Raw genomic sequence first — 22,701 nt, 5'->3', positions numbered from 1 at the left:
CAGCATTGCAGGGATGACTAACAATAAGGTAGATTCAAGCAGTCCACAAAAACCAAATCTTTGAAGAGAAGCTCAGAGTACAAGTAATCAACATGCTCTCCAGTGGGTCTTCACTGCATCAGTGTTTAAGAAGTACCATCATAACACAGATTAGTGCTCTTTAATTTTAGGGGATTGCTAAATCTTCCAGAGTTCCACTTATTAACAATAGAGAAGAGTTCATGATTAGCAGAAAAGAAAAAGAAAAAAACACTCTATTGAGCACAAGAAGAGTCACAGACACAGAGCAAATCAGAAATAGATACAATGCAAATTAGCAAGGAATGTATGTAGGTGAGCCCTGGTTCATTAAACTGGTGAACATGTAGTAGTGATTATTTATAAGTGGCATGACAAGGTATGCTGAGCTACAAAAACATAGCCTATATTTCTGAACTGTTGATTATAATGAAATATGTGAGGAATAGGAAAAAGTATTTTAAATTATAAGTAAAAATAAATACTAAATACAACACAAATACATTTTGAAATATTACATTAAATTTAGGCAAAAAATTTCAGCTAAACTTCACCTCTGGCCAAAGGTGGAACCTGCTTATCACCCTTGGCAAAGAGAAAGTGCAAAAAGATAATGAGGCCATATTTAAATTAGTATTATTGAATTCTTTAGTCATAGAAACAAGAAAATCCATAAATAATGAAATAAGCTTTAGTATACTACATAGTTAACAAATATATCAGAGATGTTTCAGCTAAAATTCTTACAAAAGGGAAAACACATTAATCTTTCAGATGATAATAATAAAGGGTAAAGCTCCACATGTCCTGAGTCGGCCATACATGAAAAAAAATATTACATATATTTATATTTGGTGGTACTGGGGTTCCTAGAAACCCTTCTAACTTCAGGCTACACTCCCAGACCTATTTTATACTTTTTTAAATTTGGAAACAGGGTCTCTTAGGCCAGAGCAGCTGGCTTCGAACCTGTGCGATCCTCCTGTCTCTGCCTCCCAAGTGCAGGGATTACAAGCATGCGCCACCACACCCAGCCATACATGAAAATTTTAAGCTAGCCCAGGGTGTGTAACCGTCTGTAAAAGACCAGGTAATAAATTACTAATTTAGGCCATACAGGCCACGTGGTTTATTCTGCCATAAGCACCCATCAACAATACCTAAATGAATGAGTGTGGCTGTGTTCTAATCAAACTTTATTTAGAAAATCAGGAGCAGACAGGATTTGCCTTGTACTACTGTGTGCTGACACTGGAACTAAACATGTGGATATGTGGATCTCAGATTAGCAACAATGTCAAGAGTTAGTTTTAATTATAAATTTCAGCTTCTAAAACCAGGGTATATCCAAATAACATTGAGATTCCAATTTTCCACTATCAGTTTGGTCTCAGCATTCTACAGCAAAATGTTGTTGTGTGTGTAAATAAAAATTATTTCCTAGTGCTTACTTATAAGCACACATATTAAGGAAAATAAGCTACAAAGAACGGTTCTTAAAAATAGAAAACAACATGCCTTACTCAGGCAACTTGACTGATAAGATAGAAATTACAACCATTTTTGTTAGACCAGTGAAACAAAGGTCAGATAAGCAAACAAAGAAGATAGCAAATTTAAGAACATATTTAAGAGGAGGAATCTGTATTTGAAATAAACATGGCTTACCTCATTAATACTAACTTCTGCCTCTACATACTGTAGACCTTTCTGGATGATAGAAATCAATGCAGCAGGTGGGACAAGTGCACCATTTATATTACTTTGACTTATATGGCTTTCTATACCAAAGGTAAATGCTGAATGAGAAAATCCTAGAAGCAAAAAAAAAAAAAAAAAGTATGAGAATTTATTTTTCTAGTAGCAACATGTTAAAAATTATACCAATGAAAAGATTCAAAATCACATTTCTTCATTTGAAATTTAAACTCTTAGCTAAGGCCGAATATGTTTTTATATAAAAGCTATATCAAAATTTAAACATGTCAGTCTGCCTGTATTTTCTTCTCTCAATTAAAGTACTCTTTAAAATATCTAGTACCTTCTACATTAGTGGCTTCAAATTTTCTAAAATTTAGCAATGATATATAACCAACCTCAACAAAAAAAAGCATCAAACTTAAAAAGTTGAAAAAGACGAAATCATCTGATTCAACTACTTAGCTAAAGATAACTGAGGCCAGGGTAGATGAAGTGACATTTAATATTTCTATAGTATATTTAAATTTCTACGTATCAATTTTCAAACACTTTCAAGATTTTGCAACTTATAAACTACTAGAAAACAAAACTATAAGAAATGGCAACAAATTTAAAACTGAAAACAAATTCTAACACATAGTTCCCATCCTTCAATGTATGAATTGAGTACTTTAAAAAATACAAACTATTTTCTACTTTATTTCATTTAAATGAAATCTTTAGGAGATACAGAGCCAGCAAATAAAAATCCAGTTTCTACATCTCTTAATTAGTATGTTCCTACATACTCAATTATTTAAGAGTATGTGTGTATGTATGTTTTACTGGGAATTGAATCCAGGGGCATTCTACTTCTGAGCTACACCCCAAACCCTTTTTACTTTTTATTTTAAACAGGATCTAATTAGGCCTGAGAGTCTGAGGCTGGTCTTATACCTGGGATCCTCCTGTCCTAGCCTCCAAAGTACTGGGAATACAGGTGTGCAGCTGGCTCAATTACTTACTTCTAATTTGAAATACTTAAAACCATAACACATCTCTTTTATGGTTGGCCATGTTTTTTATGAAAGTGTAGTCCAAATCCAAAAGTTCTAGAAAACTGACAAAACCAAGGGTGGTTATTCTCTTTAACAAAATACCCATCATAGTTAATCAGTAAATGGTAATTGCTATTAACATCTTTTAAAACAATTTAAATTACACAGGTTATATAGAATGTTTAAGAAATTTTTGTACTAACTAAATGAATATTAGCTTGGTTCTTGGTTGAACTGATTTAATCTAAGTAACAATAGTTTTTTAACTTGTTTTATTCTAACTTACTGTTTAGTACATGTACTTTTTGTATTTGTGCTTCTATCCTTAGGTGCCTTGTGGCAACTATAAAGAGTATAATGAAACACTATGGCGTAACAAACAGCATGGACCAGGAAATATTTTAATTCATTTATTATAGTCAAAGTATACCTAAGTTGATTTTCCTCATCTCTCTCTTCCCTTTTGTATCTGTAACTACCCATAGTGGAGGGGGATAAGAAAACACATTACCTTTGAGACATTGATTTTAATTTCCTGATTTTGCCCATATGTAAGATCATGATTAAATATTTATAGTTTCCAGCTTAATCTGTGCTCACAAAGATGGCTACACAAAAAAAACCAATAGGGGAAAAAGCATACCATTTTAAAGTTACTATCAGAACTGCAGGAAGCCTATAGCTCCTTGGATATAAGTAATTTCCAGGTTGCCAGGATAAAAAGCTAAGACCAAGGACTGGGGAAGGTGGGGGGAAAAAGTGTGAAATACAATAATGAAATAAACACACAAGTAGTAAAGTTGGAGATCCTAGTTTTTAATTACATACTACTTCCTAAATGACTTTTTCAAAAAATCTTAAACTGGCTGGGGTAGCTTAGAGATTTTAGAAGACAGAGATAAAAGATATCAATTTATGGAGGGCCTCTGCAATGTATTAGGCAAAACACACACACACACACACACACACACACACACACACACACACACACACACACAATGTTATTATGTTATAATCCAATTCAACAGAAGGGAAAACAGAGCCACTAAAGCAAGACAGTAGGATCAAATTCATTACCACACACCTGCTATTCCTTTTGTGTGTGTGTGGTACTGTGTGTGGAAACAGGGTCTCACTAAGTTGCTGAGAGCCTCACTAAGTAACTGAGGCTGGCTTCAAACTTGTGTGATCCTCCTGTCTCAGCCTCCCAAGTTCTGGAATTACAAGTGTGCGTAACCACGCCCAGCCTGCTGTTCCTTTTAAAAAGTCAAAACAAAATAAAGAAAAAAGCTAAGGAGTAACTGAGTACCTGCTTCCTGAGAAAGTGTACATTATTGTGTTGTTTCAACTCGGGGTCCTGAAAAGTGCATGAAACACTACATTTTAATAGTAGCACCTAGCACCAGAATTTTAAAAGTGTTTGACTCACATGAAATTTGTAAATTGCATAAAGTCCATGCTTTCTGTGTTCCCTATTCTTGGGTATAATTTAAGTAGTCAAAATCATTACATTTATACCCTATTTAATTTGCTTGTATAAGCTAACCTATTGTTTCATTTTAATAACATAATACCTATAGAATTGCTCAATTTATTTTTATTGGTATTTTATATATACAGGAAGATAGACACAAGGGGTTAGCACAATATATCCAAGAATATCCTAGGTTATTAAGGGCAAAACTGTGCCCATTTCTGGCTGCAGTGCTGCATACATCTGGAATTTGTTTTGTCAGACCTTAAGAGAAGTGATATCAGGTCCTCAGACCTCAAATTATAGAAGATGTGCTCATAACTGAGCTAACGGATGCTCTCAAATATCAATGACTCAACCCTGATGTCTTCATTAGTGTTAAGGTTTACACTAAAGACGTTCTACACTTACATACTCTGCTAAACAAATTTATTTTATTTATTTTTTATTTATTTATTTTTGCGAGTCTGGGGGTGGAAACCAGGGGCATTCGACCTCTGAGCCACCCTCCCCCTTTTTAATTCATCATTTTGAAACAGAGTCCAAGTTATGGAGGCCTCACTAAGTAGCTGAGGCTGGCCGCAAACTGCAATCTTCTGGTCTCAGCCTCCCAAATGCTGGGGATTACAAGCCTGCGCCACCACACCTGGATTGCTTAATAAATTTAAATTCAACTAGTATGTTTTACTTCTAGTCATAGCACTGCATGGCAGCTTAAAATCATTATGTTCAAAAATCTATTTTTCTCCTTCACTACCAATTTTTTTCCTAGAAACTTCTGGTCTCTTCATTATACCTAAAGCCTTAGTTGGATTAACCTGGCCCTGGAACATTACCATTTGCCAAGTTCTATCACCCTACCTCCTCTGGACTCTGCATCACTTTTCCTCCTCTGCCAGGATTTGAGTTAAGCCCCCATCATCCTTTGCATTGACTATTATTGCTGTTAGTTCCCTTTTTCCCCAGTTCAGTATATGTGTCACACTGCTGCTGGAATACTACAACTGATATATTACTTCTTACCTGAACACTTTTCTTACACTTTATTGGTGCATTACAATCTCTAATCACAATATAATTCCTAGTGATGGCGATACACATGCACACAGCACTTGGTGGGTTTTCTCCACCCTATTGCCCCAAATTCTCCCTTCCCCAAACAAGGTACTGAATTACCTAAACACTTTGTTTTGAAGATTTAAAGAAGTTTATTAAAAAGATAGAAATACAGAAAATAGAAATACAGAAAATAGTTACAGCTCGATACCAAAATGGCATGAGGGGGGAGGGTGGCCCGGGCCAACTCACCACCTCCCTTACCTAAACACTTTTAATGATCCCCTTGACCTTTATAATACAGGGCAAACTCCCGAGTATGACAGACAGTAATTTTTGCCATCTAGCCCTACCTGTCTCAACTTCATCTTATCAATTTCATACACCCTAGCTTCTTTCATTGAACATTTAACTTAAGTAATGGAAAAAAATCTCATAACATCTTGAATATGCTGTGCTATACCATTCTTGACTCTTGCATTTTTACTCTGTCAGGGTTAATGTTTTTTTCTAGGCTGATCCAAGGAAATTTGCAATGTTTAACAATGGTAGCATCTATGATTTTTACACAGGTTTAAGTACTGTACTAGAGTGCTTGAGATAAGTATTATGGTATATTACTCCATTAATTCTGGGGAACCAGCAAGTTACCTGATTTCAAGTAACTCAGTAAACTTTTTTTTTAAGTTAGAATTATACCACAATGTATTGCAGGCATATCTGAAAATCTATAACTCCAGAAAAAGCATAAGACTTAAGTCTTCCTTGAAAAACAATCTAAAACTTGAACCAGGTTTATGCGAGAAAAAAAATCTCATTTATCTGTAAATATGACTGCAGGAAATACTTTTTCAGGAACAGCTTTCAATTTACATAGGAAGCAAAAGCAATCCCCTAAATCTGTGAACTGTTGAAATCCAGCTTTCCTGCCTAAAATAGCATCCTTTTTTCCTCATGGGTAAAAGCAGATCTGACATGAATAGTACCTTCTATAACACTAACTAGTATAATTAGGATTCAAGAGGCAGGAGAGAGGTAACAGACAGGAAGGAGGATGAAGCCCATAGCATTCAGTATGTAGCAATTTGTGATAGAGATAAGTAGCAGATGTGTGTGTGTGTGTGTGTGTGTGTGTGTGTGTGTTTTGTGAGAACACAAAATGACCATTTTCTATATTTTCTATGCTGCTTGTTTCAGAGACTGCTTTCCCTTGGGATGTTAGGGATTGCGTTCTTAAAGAGGAGTCAGTCTTCCAGGGCCAGCCAACTCTACTTTGTAAACAGCATACAGGCATAAGAAAATGGACCTTGAACACTATGGCTATGGCACCAGGGTGTCTAGGACAAGGCAAATTGATTTTTAAAACGGCAGGACTTAACTATGAACACAATACAGTGTCCTAGCCTGGGACAAAACAAAACAAAACAAACAAACAAACAAACAACCCTGATTCATTCAAAGTCCTACTATAGCTTCAGGTTAGGAAAGCCCCCAAATTGATACTCTTGCTTATATCATCACGAAAACCTTTTTTCCCAATCTATTTCCAACTCTGCTGTCCAGATCCAGATTTAAGAAATTAGAAGAGGGGGAATGTGTTATAGGGTATGCTGGACATTAAAGAGTTAGACAACTTAGCACTTGTATACTAGAGGATATCAATTTTGTGCCCTACTTTTGTACTTAAAAATAAATATAAAAGCTAGGTGGGATGGCACATACCTGTAACCCCCACTACCTGCAAGACTGAGAAAGGAGGACAACTTCACAAGACTCTAAGCAACCTAATGAGACTTTTTTTCAAAACAAAAAGGTTAAAAATGGATTAGGAGGGAGGCATAGCTCAGAGGTAAAACTGCCTCTGTACCAATCCCCACAAAATTAAACTAACAAACACAGGGCTGGGGATATAGCTCCAATGTATAGTGCTTGTTGGGTCCAATTATCAGAATTGTAAAACAAAACACCTCTCCCCTGACTTTATATTAAATTTTCTGAAATAATTTTAATACTATCATATATTCAGTCAATAAATGTACTGGGTCAGTAAATTACTGATACCATAATTTGATATTCAGATTTTTCCAATGTTCACTGTTTAAAAAAAAAATCTTAAACTATCTGTACAGTTTTTTTTTTTGCCACGTATAACCTCCCTCAAAGATTCCCTCAAAAGCTGAAAAAGACATGATTGTTTTAGAGAAAATTTTCATGATTGCCAAAATGAGTTTCAAAAGTTAGGCAATTTATAATGTCACTAGCGATTTATATATGTTCCCCTATGCCCTCATTATACTGGTTAGTCCTTAAAAAATTGATATTAAGCAATTTCTCTCCTCGGCAGTATTGTAAACACCTCTGTCCTTTATAAATGTGTCAGTAGAAATATGTAGTAGTATTTTCTGTGTCAGCAAAGAATGGTCATTCAGCTTACAAAACAAGGAAAACTGTTTGGAAGTATAAAATTACCTTAATTACTAGCAGTTATGACAAATGCTTGCAGTTTATTGTAAACTGGTTAAGTGTACAACTATAGGTGTCAAATCAAAGTTATTCCATATTTTATTATAATGAAAAACTATGTACCTATTTGTACTTCTATATAGCTAGTAATCTATTCATAAAAACTAGAAGGAAAATTGAAGTGGAACATACCAGATCCTGAGTTCTCTTTTCTCCTTCTCTTCATGACTAGAGGCATATTACTGGTTGCCAGGTTAACTGACTTCATCCAACTGGCACTATAATCTGTTTATAAATGGCACCCAGAGTGACGTATGTTACCTACTCCAGTTACCTTTATTCATACCAAGAGAACTGTACTGTCATTGATTGTTAAGATTTTATTTACTATTATACAGGCTAATAACTTTAATAAGAAAAATGAACATGTATTATAGGTCAGAACCATGTTATACATATTCATTCATTTGGTTATTTTGTGCCCATTATGATAGTGTGTGTGTGTGTACACGTACATCTTGAACAGTCCTTGTTTGAAATGCTTGAGACTATGTGTGATTTTGGAACATGTACATATACACAATGAAGTATCTTGGGAATGAGACCAAAGGTGTCATTTATATTCATTCATATCTCTCTCATTCATATTCTCTCATTCATATTCTCTCTCTCCCTCCCTCCCCCCCCCTCTCTCTCACACACACACACACACACACACACACACACACACACACACACACACACAGTTTTTTTTTTTGGGGGGGGGGCCTGAACCCAGGAACATCCCACCTCTGAATTACATCTCCAACCCTTTTTACCTTAAGACAGGGTCTCTTTAAGTTCTCCAGGGTAGCCTCAAACTTGGAATCCACCTGCTTCAAGCCTCCCGAAGATGGGATTACAAGTGTGTACCACCATGTCAAAATTCACTTACATAACAAATGTACCTATATACATAGCCTGAAGGTAATTTTACAAATTAGTTTTAGAGTGCCTGCATTTTGACTGAGGCCAATCACATCCCATTTGCATCATCTTGGAACTCAGTTTCAGATTTTAGAGCACTTGGGATTTTTAGATTTTTTTGTACAGGTTGAAGAATCCTCAACCAAACAATATTTGAAGTAATAAGTGCCACCTCAGAAAAAGTAGTGTGGTGCAAGGCCTATATTCAGGGAAATGTAATATCCCTTTGAAAAAGAAAAGTGAACAGTAGAAGAAGGCCTGGTACAGGAGAAAAGAGATGTTCTTTTTTACACCAAATATGCTGGGCTTCCATATATCATCTTCAGATAGATGAAGACTGTTGGAAAGATGAACCTCAGTTCTAATTACATGAGGTTATTGTATTTTAAGTAATAGTATCCAGAATCACAATGCAGAAATAACTCCTTTTAGTAATAAGGGGCATTTGGTTTTTGCAATTTCTAAATAGTTTTCTTTCTTTTCTTCTTTTGTGGTACCGGGGATGGAACCCAGGGGCATTCTACCTCCAAGTGACATCCCCAGCCCCTTTTTTTTTTTTTTTTTCTAATTTTGAAACAGGGCCTCACTCATTTGTGAATGGCCTCACTAAGTAGCTGAGGCTGTCTGCGAACCGCGATCCTCTGGTCTCTGCCTCCAGAATGCTGGGATTACAAGCATGTGCCACCACACCTGGCTCTAGTTGGTTTTCAAACACAAGATTCAACTGTTTTCAGAACAGTCAAGTATATCAGCAATACAGAAATGGAGCTCTTCAACATGTAAAAGATATAGTTAAATCTAATATATAATTCTCTAAACCAAATATACAACTTAACCTAAATCAAACTGCATATTCTTATGCAAAGCAACAAGAAAGACAAGTAGCAGATGTTCACAAAAAATTATCAAAACAATTTCTTTGGCAAAATAAACTCAAACTAAATAATTACAGAAGTCAAAGGTAAGGCAAAAGAGGAAAACATATTTTGAAAAATTTAGTAGCTCCTCTATAGTTAACACCATATCAGTTTCTATTATATAACATAGCATGTACCACTAGGTACTTATTATATGGTTGCTAGATGAGTTATAAGAGCAATCAAATTAATGCCGAAAGGCAAACACTAATTAAAGAGAGAATGCTGAATCAAGTAAAACATTACTCAAAGTTTTACATCCCAAGTAATTTCAATTTTCAAGTCATCTTAACAGGGAAAAAATAATTTTATTCCTTAAGAATACATGCTGAACACGGTCTATCTCATAAAGGTGTAAGATAGTGAGCACAAACAATCTGCTTATGGTTCACTTTCTTCACGTAAAATTGAAAAAAATAAAACGTTAACAATACTTAATAAAAACCTAATAATAAATATACTTTAAATTAGTTTTGATGTGTTATGGATGGCTTATTTGAAACAAAGAAGTCCATTAAATGGACTTTTTGAGGTTGAATTAACACAATTTAGAAAATGCATCTCTGAAAAGGTATGTAATTTGGGAGGAATAATAACAACTAACAAATAACTAACAAATAATAAGTCTAATACAACATTATAAAATATTTAAGATTAAAATGATTTTATTACCTTTGGATTTGGAAATGAGTCAATATTAAACATTATTTGTAGAGAACAATCATTAAATGTTCTTATCAAAAAATACTTCAAATCCACTTATCAAAAAAATACGACTTTTCAAATCCATTTATTTATCAAAACAGAACTTTTTTTTTTCTGTTTTTTGTGGGTCTGGGGATGGAACCCAGGGGCATTCACCCTCCAAGCTACCCCCCTGCCCTATTTTTTATTCTTTATTATTTTAAAACAGGGTCTCACTAAGATGTGGAGGGCCTCACTAAGCAGCTGAGGCTCTCCGTGAACCGTGATCCTCTGGTCTCAGCCTCCAGAATGCTGGAATTACAAGCGTGCACTACCACACTTGGCTAAAAGAGAACTTTCAAAAGGTGTTTCTGAACTTCCAGATAAGAGAGGCTTTTAGGTAATGAGATAGGCAAAAAATTTTATCTTCCTTAGTGGGAGTAGTGAGCATTCACAATCTTATTAGTCCTTTAAACATCTTTGCAATGATCCTTTCATTACCATGATTCTGTGTGTTCCCTTTCTGTGTGTCTCATAATCCAACCAAGTATTCTTATAGAGATGAGAGCAGTGTTAAGACTGTTTCTTTTGTATATAGATTAAAATCTTCCTAGAGAAATAATTATGGACCTACAAGGAATTTAATAAAATTTATTGCAAAATGGCCATATCTTTGTATAGTTAGAGATAAGAACCAAGAATAACTTTATAGAATGCATCACAAATGCCCAGATCTACAGTCACTCTGGGAATTTGCTACGGGCAAGATTCTGGCCTCTAGGTAAATCCTAAATTCATAGAACTATAAAATTCTCTCTATTGCCTATTTTTGGAAGTTACTTCAAATGAATATCTCACAGCATCCTTTATGATAAAAACATGCCCCATCATTACTGCTAAGCCTTGCCCACAAATATAAATAAGCCACTTTTATAGGTAGTTCCTCTTTACAAGATATTTTCATACTCTGGGTATCAGTATATGTACATTTCATGCTTTCTACTTTATCCTGAAGTTACTAATTATAATTTTTCTTTCAAGATATTGTGAACGTTATACATACCCAGTGTCAACGTTCTTGTCAAGTTCTAACTGTCCAACAACTAACAAAGGCCAGTGGCTTTCAAACTTTATTAGGCCCATGAATCACCTAAGGCCTTTGTAAAATGTCGATTTCCTAGTCCCACTTGTTATTTCCTAAGTGACTAAGTCACCTAAGTGACGCATGCAGGTGGTCACAAGATCAGACTTCAGAATTTTGGTATAGGCAATGATTGTTAAATCTATGGCAAATTACACTTCTAAAAAATCTGCCATTAAGTCAAAAGGTCATCAGTAGAGCCTAAATTTTTTCAATATATCTTAACATAAAGAAGTTATAATTTTTACCAAGAGTGCTGTTTCTATTTTTAGAAATGTGAGTTAATATTGCACTTTATCATTAGTATAGTGAAAGCATGAAACTTTCTATGGAATACAATAAGCATACCTGATAACAGAGTAAAAAGTTATACAGGCCTTCATCTAATATATATCAGTCCATACAATGTTTTAAATATGATTTCTGCTTTATTTTACTATAAATTAAAATACCCATGTAAAAGGATTTTATATAAGAATATAATGTTAAAAAACTTTTGATAATATTTAGTAACTAAGTAATATTTCATATATTAAACCAGAATATTATTTTGCTATATTTTTACTATGTTTTATTGTAGAAACATAAAAGATCAATTTGTAGACTTCTGTTTGGACACAGGAAAATTTAAGTGTTCATTAGCACACTAACTTCATATTGCCTTATTTTACCTCAGCACAGGATGAATCAATCACAGAACATCACTGAGCTATTCATTTGTTTCACTTCCAAAACCATTAATTTCATATGGTTCAGCATGTAGTTGCCTTTAAAATACATATTTTGTAATATATTTCCCATCTACTGATCCTTCATAGCAGTTTTGGTTATTTGTTCAAAATTCTCAAAGTTCTGGCTTAAAAGGTGATCACATTCGAAAGCAAAAAGCACAATGTATTTTGACCTAACAAACTGCATTTGGGCCAAAAATTCTAACTTCTAAATGCATTTACATGTTCCATATATAACAATCACTAGAGGTCACTGCTTTTTCATGCTATTAATCATTTTATTTAATTCTAAACAATATTTGGAAGTTCTCTTCTAGATATGTCTTCTAAACCAGTTTAAACAAAAGAGATGCATTAATTTCAAAGCTTCATAACAAGTTATTCTCTTATGATTGGTTAACTTTAGTTTCTTATCTCTCTTCCCCTCCCTGCCCATCCTTGTTGAGTATCATCTTCTCAGCTAGTCAAAGAGGAATAGTGCTAGTTCTTGGAAACAGAAAACATCCATCTAAGAGAAAGGCTCAGAACTGAAGCACGGCTGAAAATGTCAAACAATGGGATGGATTTGTTCCCAGGAAGGAAAGGACAACGACCTAAGCCCTCTAAGAACAACTATTCAAATCTAAAAACTACAAATTGAGGCTTCAACGTCCTTCAGTAGTTTAGACTTCTATTCTGTTCTTTTCTCTCTCTCATTCGTAGCTACCAAAATTGTCTTTCTTATACCAAACCTCAATTTACTACTAAACCATAATAGTAACTTTATGGTATAATTTCTAAAATTCAACCTCTAGATTTGATTGACATTTCAAATTACCAAATGATTCTACCACATGTTAATAATCTGCACTTACCACTTGCAATCAATATTTTCCACCATCCTATGACTCATCCATACACAACAGTTTTCCTTTCACTTTTACATTTTATGCTTAATCTAGCCACATTTTCCTTTATGGAAGTCCTTCTATATTATGCCTAAATCTCTTAAAATATCTAGATAACGTGGTCACTGATTTACTTAGCATTAATTGCAAATGACTTTCAATTCTATATTTAGGACATTAAATATGTTAAATATTTAATCAGTTGGGATAATACTTATGAAAGCATTCTAAAAATATACCATTAATTTAGTTTTGAAATGCTAACTACAGTTGGAACCAATAGCATTTAACTGAGGATACTAGATATATATTATCAAACTGATGGTACTTGAAAATTTATATGTTCCTACTAAACATGTACAATAATCTAATTTATAACAAATCATAAAAAAGACAAACTGATTATTACAAATATTTCCCTGAGGTTGATTCTAACATATTTGAAAGAGTCAGAGAGTTAAACCATGCAGTAAAACATAGCTTTAAATGGCAGTCCAGACATTAAGGAAACATACAAAGTTCAGCAGTTTGGACTGATACAAATTTCAAATGCATAAAAGTTTATTTTGAGAATATTAAAATAATTTGAGGCCTATTTACTTTATAGAAGTACTCACCTGACTCTTGCAAGTATCTATATACCAAGAAGTTGACCTCATCACTGCTTATACTCATCTTTATTCTCACTTAAACCATGAGGTCACAACACAGGATATAACCCTAAAAATAAAACAAAGTTAATTATTTTCTCAGTAAAATATTTAAAACAAAATGTAAACATGTTTTAAAAACTACTTGGTTTTATTAAATGATGTAAATTAAGGGTTCTATATTACCTAATAATAAGCCCTGATAAAGTTAATTTTCCATTGTTAGTAAAATGATCATACAACCAAAACATGGCCGGTGCTATTTACAAGGTCAACAAAAGCTAATCAAAATTTCTAAGAGGGAATAAAGAGGGCTTTGGCATCATATTTTAATGATTATATCATATAATATATAAAAGCTGTTTTACTTTTATTGTCCCTTAGCTAAAAAAAGGCTAATATTTAAAATCGAGAATACTGTTATTAGCCAGGCATGGTGGCACATGCTTGTAATCCCCAGGCTTGGGAGCGAAGACAGGAGGATCACGCAGGTTCGAAGCCAGCAAGGCTGGCTTAAGGGACCCTGTTTCCAAATAAAAAATATATATGTAAGATAGGTCTGGGAGTGTAGCCCGGAGGTAGAAGGGTTTCCAGGAACCCCAGTACCACCAAAAAAAAAAAAAAGAAAAAAGATTATTATATATTATTCAGAAAAGGCATGATTCTATGTCTAGGCCACTGGGTAGAGGAGAAAAACAAGTCATCTATTCTGGCTTTATCTATGTGATTTTTCAGAATTTAACAGCTTTAATTTTCTGCATCTAACATGCAATGTTTCAATCTCAAAGTGTTCTCTACGTAAAATAGATGCTAAAACACAGCCCCCCAAACTCAAAGGACATTCTCTTACTGGACACACATAAATCTTGAATACAGATAGGAAAGGAGAAGAAAACTGAGACATGAAGTAAGTGTTTCTAATTATATGTATCCATTCTTAAATCACAGACACAATTTATTTAAAGAAGAGGTCAGCAAACTTCTGTAAAGAGTCAGACAGTAAATATTTTGGACTCTGCCAACCATACAGTCTGTCACAATGACTCAACTCTACCATATGGTACAAAAACTGCAATATGTAAACAAATGAGCATGGCTTTGTTCCAATAAAACTTTATTTATGGTCACTGGAATTTGAATTTCATAACTGTTGTACCACACAATATTAGTGGTATTTGTTTTGTTCCCCAAGCACTTAAAAATATAAAAAATTTTTCTTTTCTAGGTTCTTACAGGATGGAGGGCTAGACTGTAGTGGTGTTGTTTTAATCTGTCCTCTTTCCCTCCCTCCCTCCCTCCCTCCCTCCCTCCCTCCCTTCCTTCCTTCTTGTGGTACTGGGGGTGGAACCCAGAGGCTTTCTACCTCTGGGCTATACTCCCAGCCCTATTTTTTATATTTTATTTGGAAACAGGGTCTCACTAAGTTGCTGAGGCTGGCTTCGAACCTGCGTGATCCTCCTGTCTCAGCCTCTCAAGCACGGGGATTACAAGCATGCACCACCATGCCCGGCTTAATCTGTTTTAAAAAAGATATAACTGGGGCCGGGCGTGGTGGCGCACGCTTGTAATCCCCGCGCTTGGGAGGCAGAGACAGGAGGATAGCGCAGGTTCGAAGCCAGCCGCGTGCACTGGCTTAGGAGACCCTGTTTCCAAATAAAAATGTAAAAATAGGTCTGGGAGTGTAGCCCAGAGGTAGAAGGGCTTCCAGGAACCCCAGTACCACCCCCCCCCAAAAAAAAGATATAACTGGCATCTTTTCTGTATAAAGGCATATTTAACATTCTGGACCTATGCTGCTTCCCTTGTCTAAGAAGGTCAAATTCCAGTTACTGATACTACTTAGGGTGATGATCCAAATGCCGATTAAATATGCTAGGTGATGTGTGAAAGAGAAACACTACACACTCACACACACACACTCACACACACACAAGCACTTTATACAGAATAATTAGTTGAATTCACTCAGAATTATGGTTGATAATCTGAATGGTACTATGACAGGTTTTCAAAATATGGACTACAGCTAGACCTTCACACCTTAGAGGTTGTTATAATTAACTAATTGTAATTAATAAATTGTAATTAATGGCTAATTAAAACTTAGATAAAAAATGCACAGTAAAATTATCAACAGAGACAACCTAAGCTAAGAGTACAAGTAGGCAAAGAATGTAAATGTAGGTGGTTTACAGAATTTCATATTGAAAAACAGTGCTGAAGAAGCCAATTTTCTCTTTAATTCAAAATTTCTCAAGTCTTTCTAGTAATTCTTAGCACTAGAAGTTCCTGTTGCTAATACCAAGTCATAATAAATGTTGTCAATGCCCATGTACAGTGCAGGCTGTCACTGTACAGCTTTCATAGGCTATGATATAAATAAAAGACAATATAAATGGTCAGCTACACTCTGCTGGCACATACAACTATCACTAAATAATAGGTTTTAAACACACAATCATCTATTACAAATATTTTCTTTGTTGGGTATGTGTTCTCAACCTACTGTGAAATGATTTAACAGTGTTATCTGATGCCATGCTACCACTGGGTTAGCACAGGGAACTCTGCCACACTGTCAAAATTTTAAATGCAAACTCAAACCAACAAAAGCAAAAGTGTGTGCAGTGGTGGGGATTAAGTCACTTCAGAAAATGACTGTATTTGGAGATAGAGCCTTTTAAAAAAGATCATTAATTTAAAATGAGGCCATTTGGGGTAGAGCCTAATCCAGTATGACTGGTACCACATAAGAAGAGATACCAAAGAAGACGATGTACCACATGAAGACATAGAGGCCATCATTTGCAAGCCAAGAAGCAAGTCCTCAGAAAAAACCAACCTTGTTGACCTCTTAACGTTGGCTATCTAGCCTCCAGAATTGTGAGAAAACAGATTTCTGCTTTTTTGGCCACCCAGTCTGTGGTATTTTTTTTAATGGCAGTCATAGCAAATATAAAAAACCCTTCATCACATACAATTTTTTTTAGATGGGGGTCTAACTATATTATCTAGGCTTGAATTGAACTTACGTGTTCAAGTAATCCTCCTGCCTCAACTACCCAAGTAGCTGGAACTACTGGCACATACTACAACTGGCTTCATCATCACAAATTCTTAAAACCCTTCACTTAATCATTCAACACTTTTAAATTTATAAAATTCAAACAGGGTGGTGGTGGTGTACACCCGTAATCCCAGTACTTGAGAGGTTTGAGACAGGAGGATCTCAGGTTCCTAGCCAACCTCAAAAACTGAGCCAGGGCCTCTGCAACTTTGTGAGATCTTGTTTCAAAATAAAATAGGGTCACCGGGCATGGTGGTGCACGCTTGTAATCCCAGCATTTGGGAGGCTGAGACAGGAGGATCGTGATTCATGGCCAGCCTCAGTTACTTATTGAGGCCCTTTGCAACTCAGTGAGACCCTGTTTCAAAATAAATAATAAAAAATAGGGCTAATACTGTAGCTCGGAGGTAGAATGCCCCTGGGTTCCATCCCCAGCACCGAAGGGGGGGGGGGGGGGGTTCGGTATGGCTTAGAGATAGAATGCCCCAGGGATTCCATCCCCAGTACCAAAAGTAAAAAAAAAAAAAAAAAAAAAAAAAGTAAAATAAAAATTCACAATTGTTAGGATGTCTTTTAGGAAACTAGATTCTTCCTTTAGGAACCAATACTACTCTTCACAAATTACTGAAGATAATGAGATGAACATAGTACCTATCTCCTGCCCACTAATATCCTTCTTCTTCTGATGAAGAAGATAACATGCTTAAGATAAGCATCATAAATGGTTCTCCCACCTTGTTAAAAATAACTAAAACTTCAGTGTTAGATACAATCTGACAATCTCAAGAACAGTAAGTTCTAAATGAAATGTATATTTCAGCTTATTTTAATACACCTGATCAAACAAAATTAAACAAAAAAGTCCAACAAGATCAAATCATTTAAGTGATTTTCTGAAGCATCACTGACAAAGAGTAAATTATTTTTTTTATCTATTAGCCCTATAAACTACAACTTAACTATGTTTCATTTACATACATTTTAGGATATCTTCCCTTGGCTGCCTGTAATATTAAGATCAAAGAAAACCAAAGCACACATTTCCTTAAAACAAAAACTCCACCACTCTTATGAGGATAAATTCTATATAAATTGGATTTTAAAGACTCAATCTCATAATATACTATTTTATTCACAATACTAAGGAGAAAATATCACTGCTTTTCATCTTATTTATTTATTTATTTATTTATTTTTGGTGTTCTGGGGATGGAACCCAGGGACAATGTACCTCTGAGCTACACCCCCAGTCCTATTTTTTTGTCTTTTTAAATTTGTGTGTGTCTTACACACACAAATTTTTTTTTTTTTTTCAGTACTTGGGATGGAACCCAGGGGCATTCTACCTCCAAACTACCCCCAGCCCTATTTTTTTAATTTATTTTTATTGGTGCATTGTAATCATACATCACATTGGAATATAAGACTTGAGAGGATATACAAACACACATCATCCAATTAGCCCTCATCCAGCCCCCATCACATTCCCTCCCCCTCCCTCGATCCCATGCTTCTTTGGTGATTAACTTTGATACATATGTTTATGTACCTCTTGCTTTTTAAAGAGGCTCCATCCTCCCCTATTCCATACCCTCTGATTGGTCACCTTAATTGCTTCACTATAGGGCCCTTTCTATAGCTCAACCTCTTCCTGTTGCCCATTTCCTCCTAGTTATTGATGATTAGGGGAAGCATCTGGTTTTAATTTTCTGTGATATTTCTCTGTGCATGCCGCATTGCAAATACCGATCCCACTCTTGACGGCCCCAGTTGTGGCCTGGCTACCCGGTGGACTGATCCAGACCTTACTGGCTCAAGCAGCAGCCTTGCCTCGTGGAAGGCCCTGGTTCTGGCCTCGCTGGCCCCGACACTGGCCTAACCCCTCAGCTGGCTCCGATCCCAGTCTCAGAGGCTCCAGCACCGGCCTTGCCTCACGGCAGGCTCCGATGTTAGCCGATGGCCCTGGCATCGACCTAACCCCTCGGCAGGCTCTGATCCTGGCCTCGCTGGCCCCAGCACCTGCCTAACCCCTCAGCAGGCTCCGATCCCAGCCTCAGAGGCCTCAATAGCGGCTTTGCCTCACGGAAGGCTCCAATGCCGGCCAGTGGCCCCGGCACCGGACTAACCCCTCAGCAGGCTCTGATCCCGGCCTCGGAGGCCCCAGCATTGGCCATGCCGCGCGGCAGGCTCCGATCCCAGCCTCGCTGGCCCCAGCACCGGCCTAACCCCTTGGCAGGCTCCGATCCTGGCCTCGGAGGCCTCAATAACAGCCTTGCCTCACGGAAGGCTCCAATGCCGGCCGTTGGCCCCAGCACCGTCCTAACCCCTCGGCAGGCTCCGATCCCGGCCACACTGGCCCTGGCACCGGCCTGACCCCTTGGCAGACTCCAATCCTGGCCTCGTTGGCCCCGGCAACGGCCTAACCCCTCGGCAGGCTCCGATCCCGGCCTCGGAGGCCCCAGCACTGGCCTTGCCTCATGGCAGGCTCCGATCCTGGCCTCGCTGGCCCCGGCACCGGCCTAACCCCTCAGCAGGCTCCGATCCGGGCTTCAGAGGCCTCAATAGCGGCCTTGCCTCACGGAAAGCTCCGATGCCGGCCAGTGGCCCCAGCACCGGCCTAACCCCTCCGCAGGCGCTGATCCCGGCCTTGGAGGCCTCAATAACGGCCTTGCCTCACGGAAGGCTCCAATGCCGGCCGTTGGCCCCGGCACTGGCCTAACACCTCGGCAGGCTCCCATCACGGTCTCGGATGCCCCAGCACCGGCCTTGCCTCACGGCAGGCTCCGATCCCAGCTTTGCTGTGTCCGTCTCTGGCCTCACCTCTTGGCAGGCTCTGAGCACCCTCTTCTCCCAACTATTTGTCCCACGTTCTCGAGGGTGCGTGGTGGTAGTAGCATTCTGCCTCTGGGGTCATTACTTCAAAAGTTCCAGGTGTAATGTATCAGATCTCTGCCTCCCCTGAGTACTGGCCACTGCCATTGCCACTGCCTCCACGATTTCCAATCTTTCCCAAGCTCTCTTTTCACTCTGAATGTTGTCCGATCTTCCTAAGCATGTGTGACGGTAGCATGCAACCTTTGGTGTAATTTCTCAAATAAATAAATAAAGTTGGTAGGCTCCGATTTCTGCTTCTCCTGAATACAATTCTCCACCACCAACACGAAGACCGCTTTCAGCACCGCCTTCTCCTTGGTCTCTGCTAAAGTCTCTCTCCTTACAGGTGATGTCCAAGATTTTTAACAATGTAGAGAAGAATCAGTCCTCCTTAGCGGGGAATTTTTCCAATAATTTCAGTTCATTTGGATAAGTTTTGTCTGCATCTCCAGTATCCTGGCATCTGCCACCTCCTTGACCCCTCTCCGATATTTTCCTTTTTTCTTTTTCTTTTCCTTTTTTACAGGGTCCTTCCGGGTGGAAAGGGGGGTCACCTAGGGGAGCCCCGCCAGCGCCTGCCCACCCGCCCAGGGTCGGGAGCCCAGGGGCCCCGGACCATGGGGTCCTACCGGGTGGAGAGGGGGTTCGCCGAGGGGCGCCCCGCCAGCGCCTGCCCACCCGCCCTGGGTCGGGGGCCTGGGGTCCTTCCGCCCAGCCCTATTTTTAACTCTATTTTAAAACAGAGTCTCACTAAGTTGAAAATGGTCTCAGTAAGTAGCTGAGGATGGCCACGAAGCACCACGATCCTCCTCTCTCAGCCTCCCAAATGCTGGGCGCCACCACGCCTGGTTTTTTATTTTTTAAAAAGGGTCTCACTGAATTGTGAAGGGCCTTGCTAAGTAGCTGAGGCTGTCCGCAAACCGTGAACCTCCAGTCTCCGCCTCCCAAATGCTGGGATTATAAGCATGCGCCACCATGCCCAACATAGTTGTCTTTTTTACAAAGAGAATATAACTGGGGCTTACAAGATAATATATTATAATTGGGCTTTGTTGTTAGTTTTTATATGACTTCTTTAATAACACAAATATAATGTCCTAGTTAAAGGCCCATAGTTTCTTCATCACCATCCCCAAGAAAAACAAATATAAGTTTAAAAAAACAGGTAGACAAGACAGTTTGCAAATGAAAACCAGCATGCAATGACAATGATTTTACCTTCCGATTTTAACACATGGGAATCTTTCACACAAACTTCCTAAGTGTAATTTATTCTTTTATAGACAATTTTTATGCTGCGAGATAGGAGGCTGTTTTGTTCTCCAAAGTTGGTGAATCTGTTTTGGGGGTGGGGGCAATAGGGATTTAACCTAGGAGGCATTCTACCTTCAAGTTATACCCCCAAACAGATTTTATTTCTTATTTGGAAAACTAAGTTGTAGAGGGCCTCACTAAGTTGCTAAGGCTGGCTTCAAACCTACGATCCTCCTGAAGAATCAGCCTTCCAAATATTGCCATTACAAACCTGAACTACCATTCCCAGCTCAAAGTTGGTGAATCTTAAGAAATTAAAACACAATTATAATTTAGAAAGAAGAAACTTCTAAACTACTTCCCTTTTCTTTCTCCTTCTTACTCCAATCCAGAGCTCTCAATTACAAATTAAAGATAACATGAAAGAGAGGCAAGATCTCTTATAGCTTATATGACTTTAGATAAATGATATAAATTTTCTGCCATTTGCTTCTTCACTTGTAAAGAAATAAAACTGGATTTGGATGGCCTCTTCCTATTTCAAACTTTAATAATTTGATTTGGTCAAATGTACAGACTGATTCTTCATGAAACTTGCAGGCTACCAGAATACCAGATCATATAGAAAATTTTAAGAAATTTTTATAGGCTTACAGAATAAATTAGAAAAAAGTATTAAATGGTCAGATCTCTCCAGGGATTAATGAAAAAAAAAAGCCATCTCATTAAAAAACATTTAAGTATGGCTACACATGATGCTTACTAGGACCTACTCTCCCTTATCAACACAAAGACTTTTGATGTCACTCATTTATTTCAAAATCATAGTGATCTACACCAGGAGTCTCTAAACTATAATCTATGTGTACAATCCAACCTGGAAAACACCTCTTTTTACACATTCAGAAGGTAAGAACAGGACATTTTTTGAATGTTTGTTGAACAGGAAACATTCACCATCAACACTGGTATATCAATTAATCAATTTTAAAGAGTCTTGAGCAAAGCAGACTGGGAGCAGTCAACTTTAATGTCCAACTGACAATAGCTACAGCTCTTTTTTTCTTTTCTTCTCATATCTAAAGACATCTGATTAGCTGCCTCCATAGTCTGTAGATGCTCACCTCAACTCCCAAAACAAAAACTGCATCATGCTAAAAAAATCTTAATGAATATGCACTGAATAACTGAATCACTTAAGGTATATAGACAGGGGAACTATGAACAAGAAAGGAAATCGCAAAGAAAAAAGATAGTTCATATTTTTTGTGTATTTTTTCCCAATTATTGAGGGCTAATCAGTCACAGGACTTAAGGCAAACCAACCACTGTCAGTCTGGGAAAGTAGAGAAACAAAGATATGAAAACAAAATCGAAAGGGTCGTCCCACCAGGCGTGGTGGCGCACGCTTGTAATCCCAGCATTCGGGAGACTGAGACCAGAGGATCATGGTTCGTGGACAGCCTCACCTACTTGGTGAGGCCCTTTGCAACTTAGTGAGACTCTGTTTCAAAATATAAATAAATAAAAAATAGGGCAGGGGGTGTAGCTCGAAGGCCAAATGCCCCTGGGTTCCATCCCCAGACCCGCAAAAAAAAAAAAAAAAAAAAAAAAAAAAAAAGTCCTCTCCTACATTCAAAAAGGCGGGCTAGGCGTGGTGGCACAGGCTCGTAATCCCTGCCCTTGGGAGGCGGAAACAGGAGGATCCTGCAGGTTCGAAGCCAGCCAAGCTGGCTTGAGACCCTGTTTCCCAAAATAAAATAGGTCTGGGAGTGTAGCCC

General features: G+C 37.6%; 1 protein-coding gene across 1 annotated transcript in view; it reads right to left on the bottom strand.

Annotated features, from left to right (window-relative positions):
• TBL1XR1 (TBL1X/Y related 1) overlaps positions 1 to 13,750 on the bottom strand; it is a gene marked incomplete at both ends in the record, with an annotated part of 41,396 nt that extends 27,646 nt beyond the window's left edge. The window contains 2 exons of the mRNA XM_080696736.1: positions 1,687 to 1,832; positions 13,693 to 13,750. Of these exons, the coding sequence (XP_080552862.1) occupies positions 1,687 to 1,832; positions 13,693 to 13,750 (204 nt within the window). The remainder of the gene's footprint in view (positions 1 to 1,686; positions 1,833 to 13,692) is intronic.
• Between the last annotated feature and the right edge of the window lie 8,951 nt (positions 13,751 to 22,701).

Source organism: Muscardinus avellanarius (assembly GCF_963383645.1).
Source record: "Muscardinus avellanarius genome assembly, chromosome: 5".
NCBI classification, from domain to species: domain Eukaryota; kingdom Metazoa; phylum Chordata; class Mammalia; order Rodentia; family Gliridae; genus Muscardinus; species Muscardinus avellanarius.
This window is presented reverse-complemented; position numbering and strand designations above follow the sequence as displayed.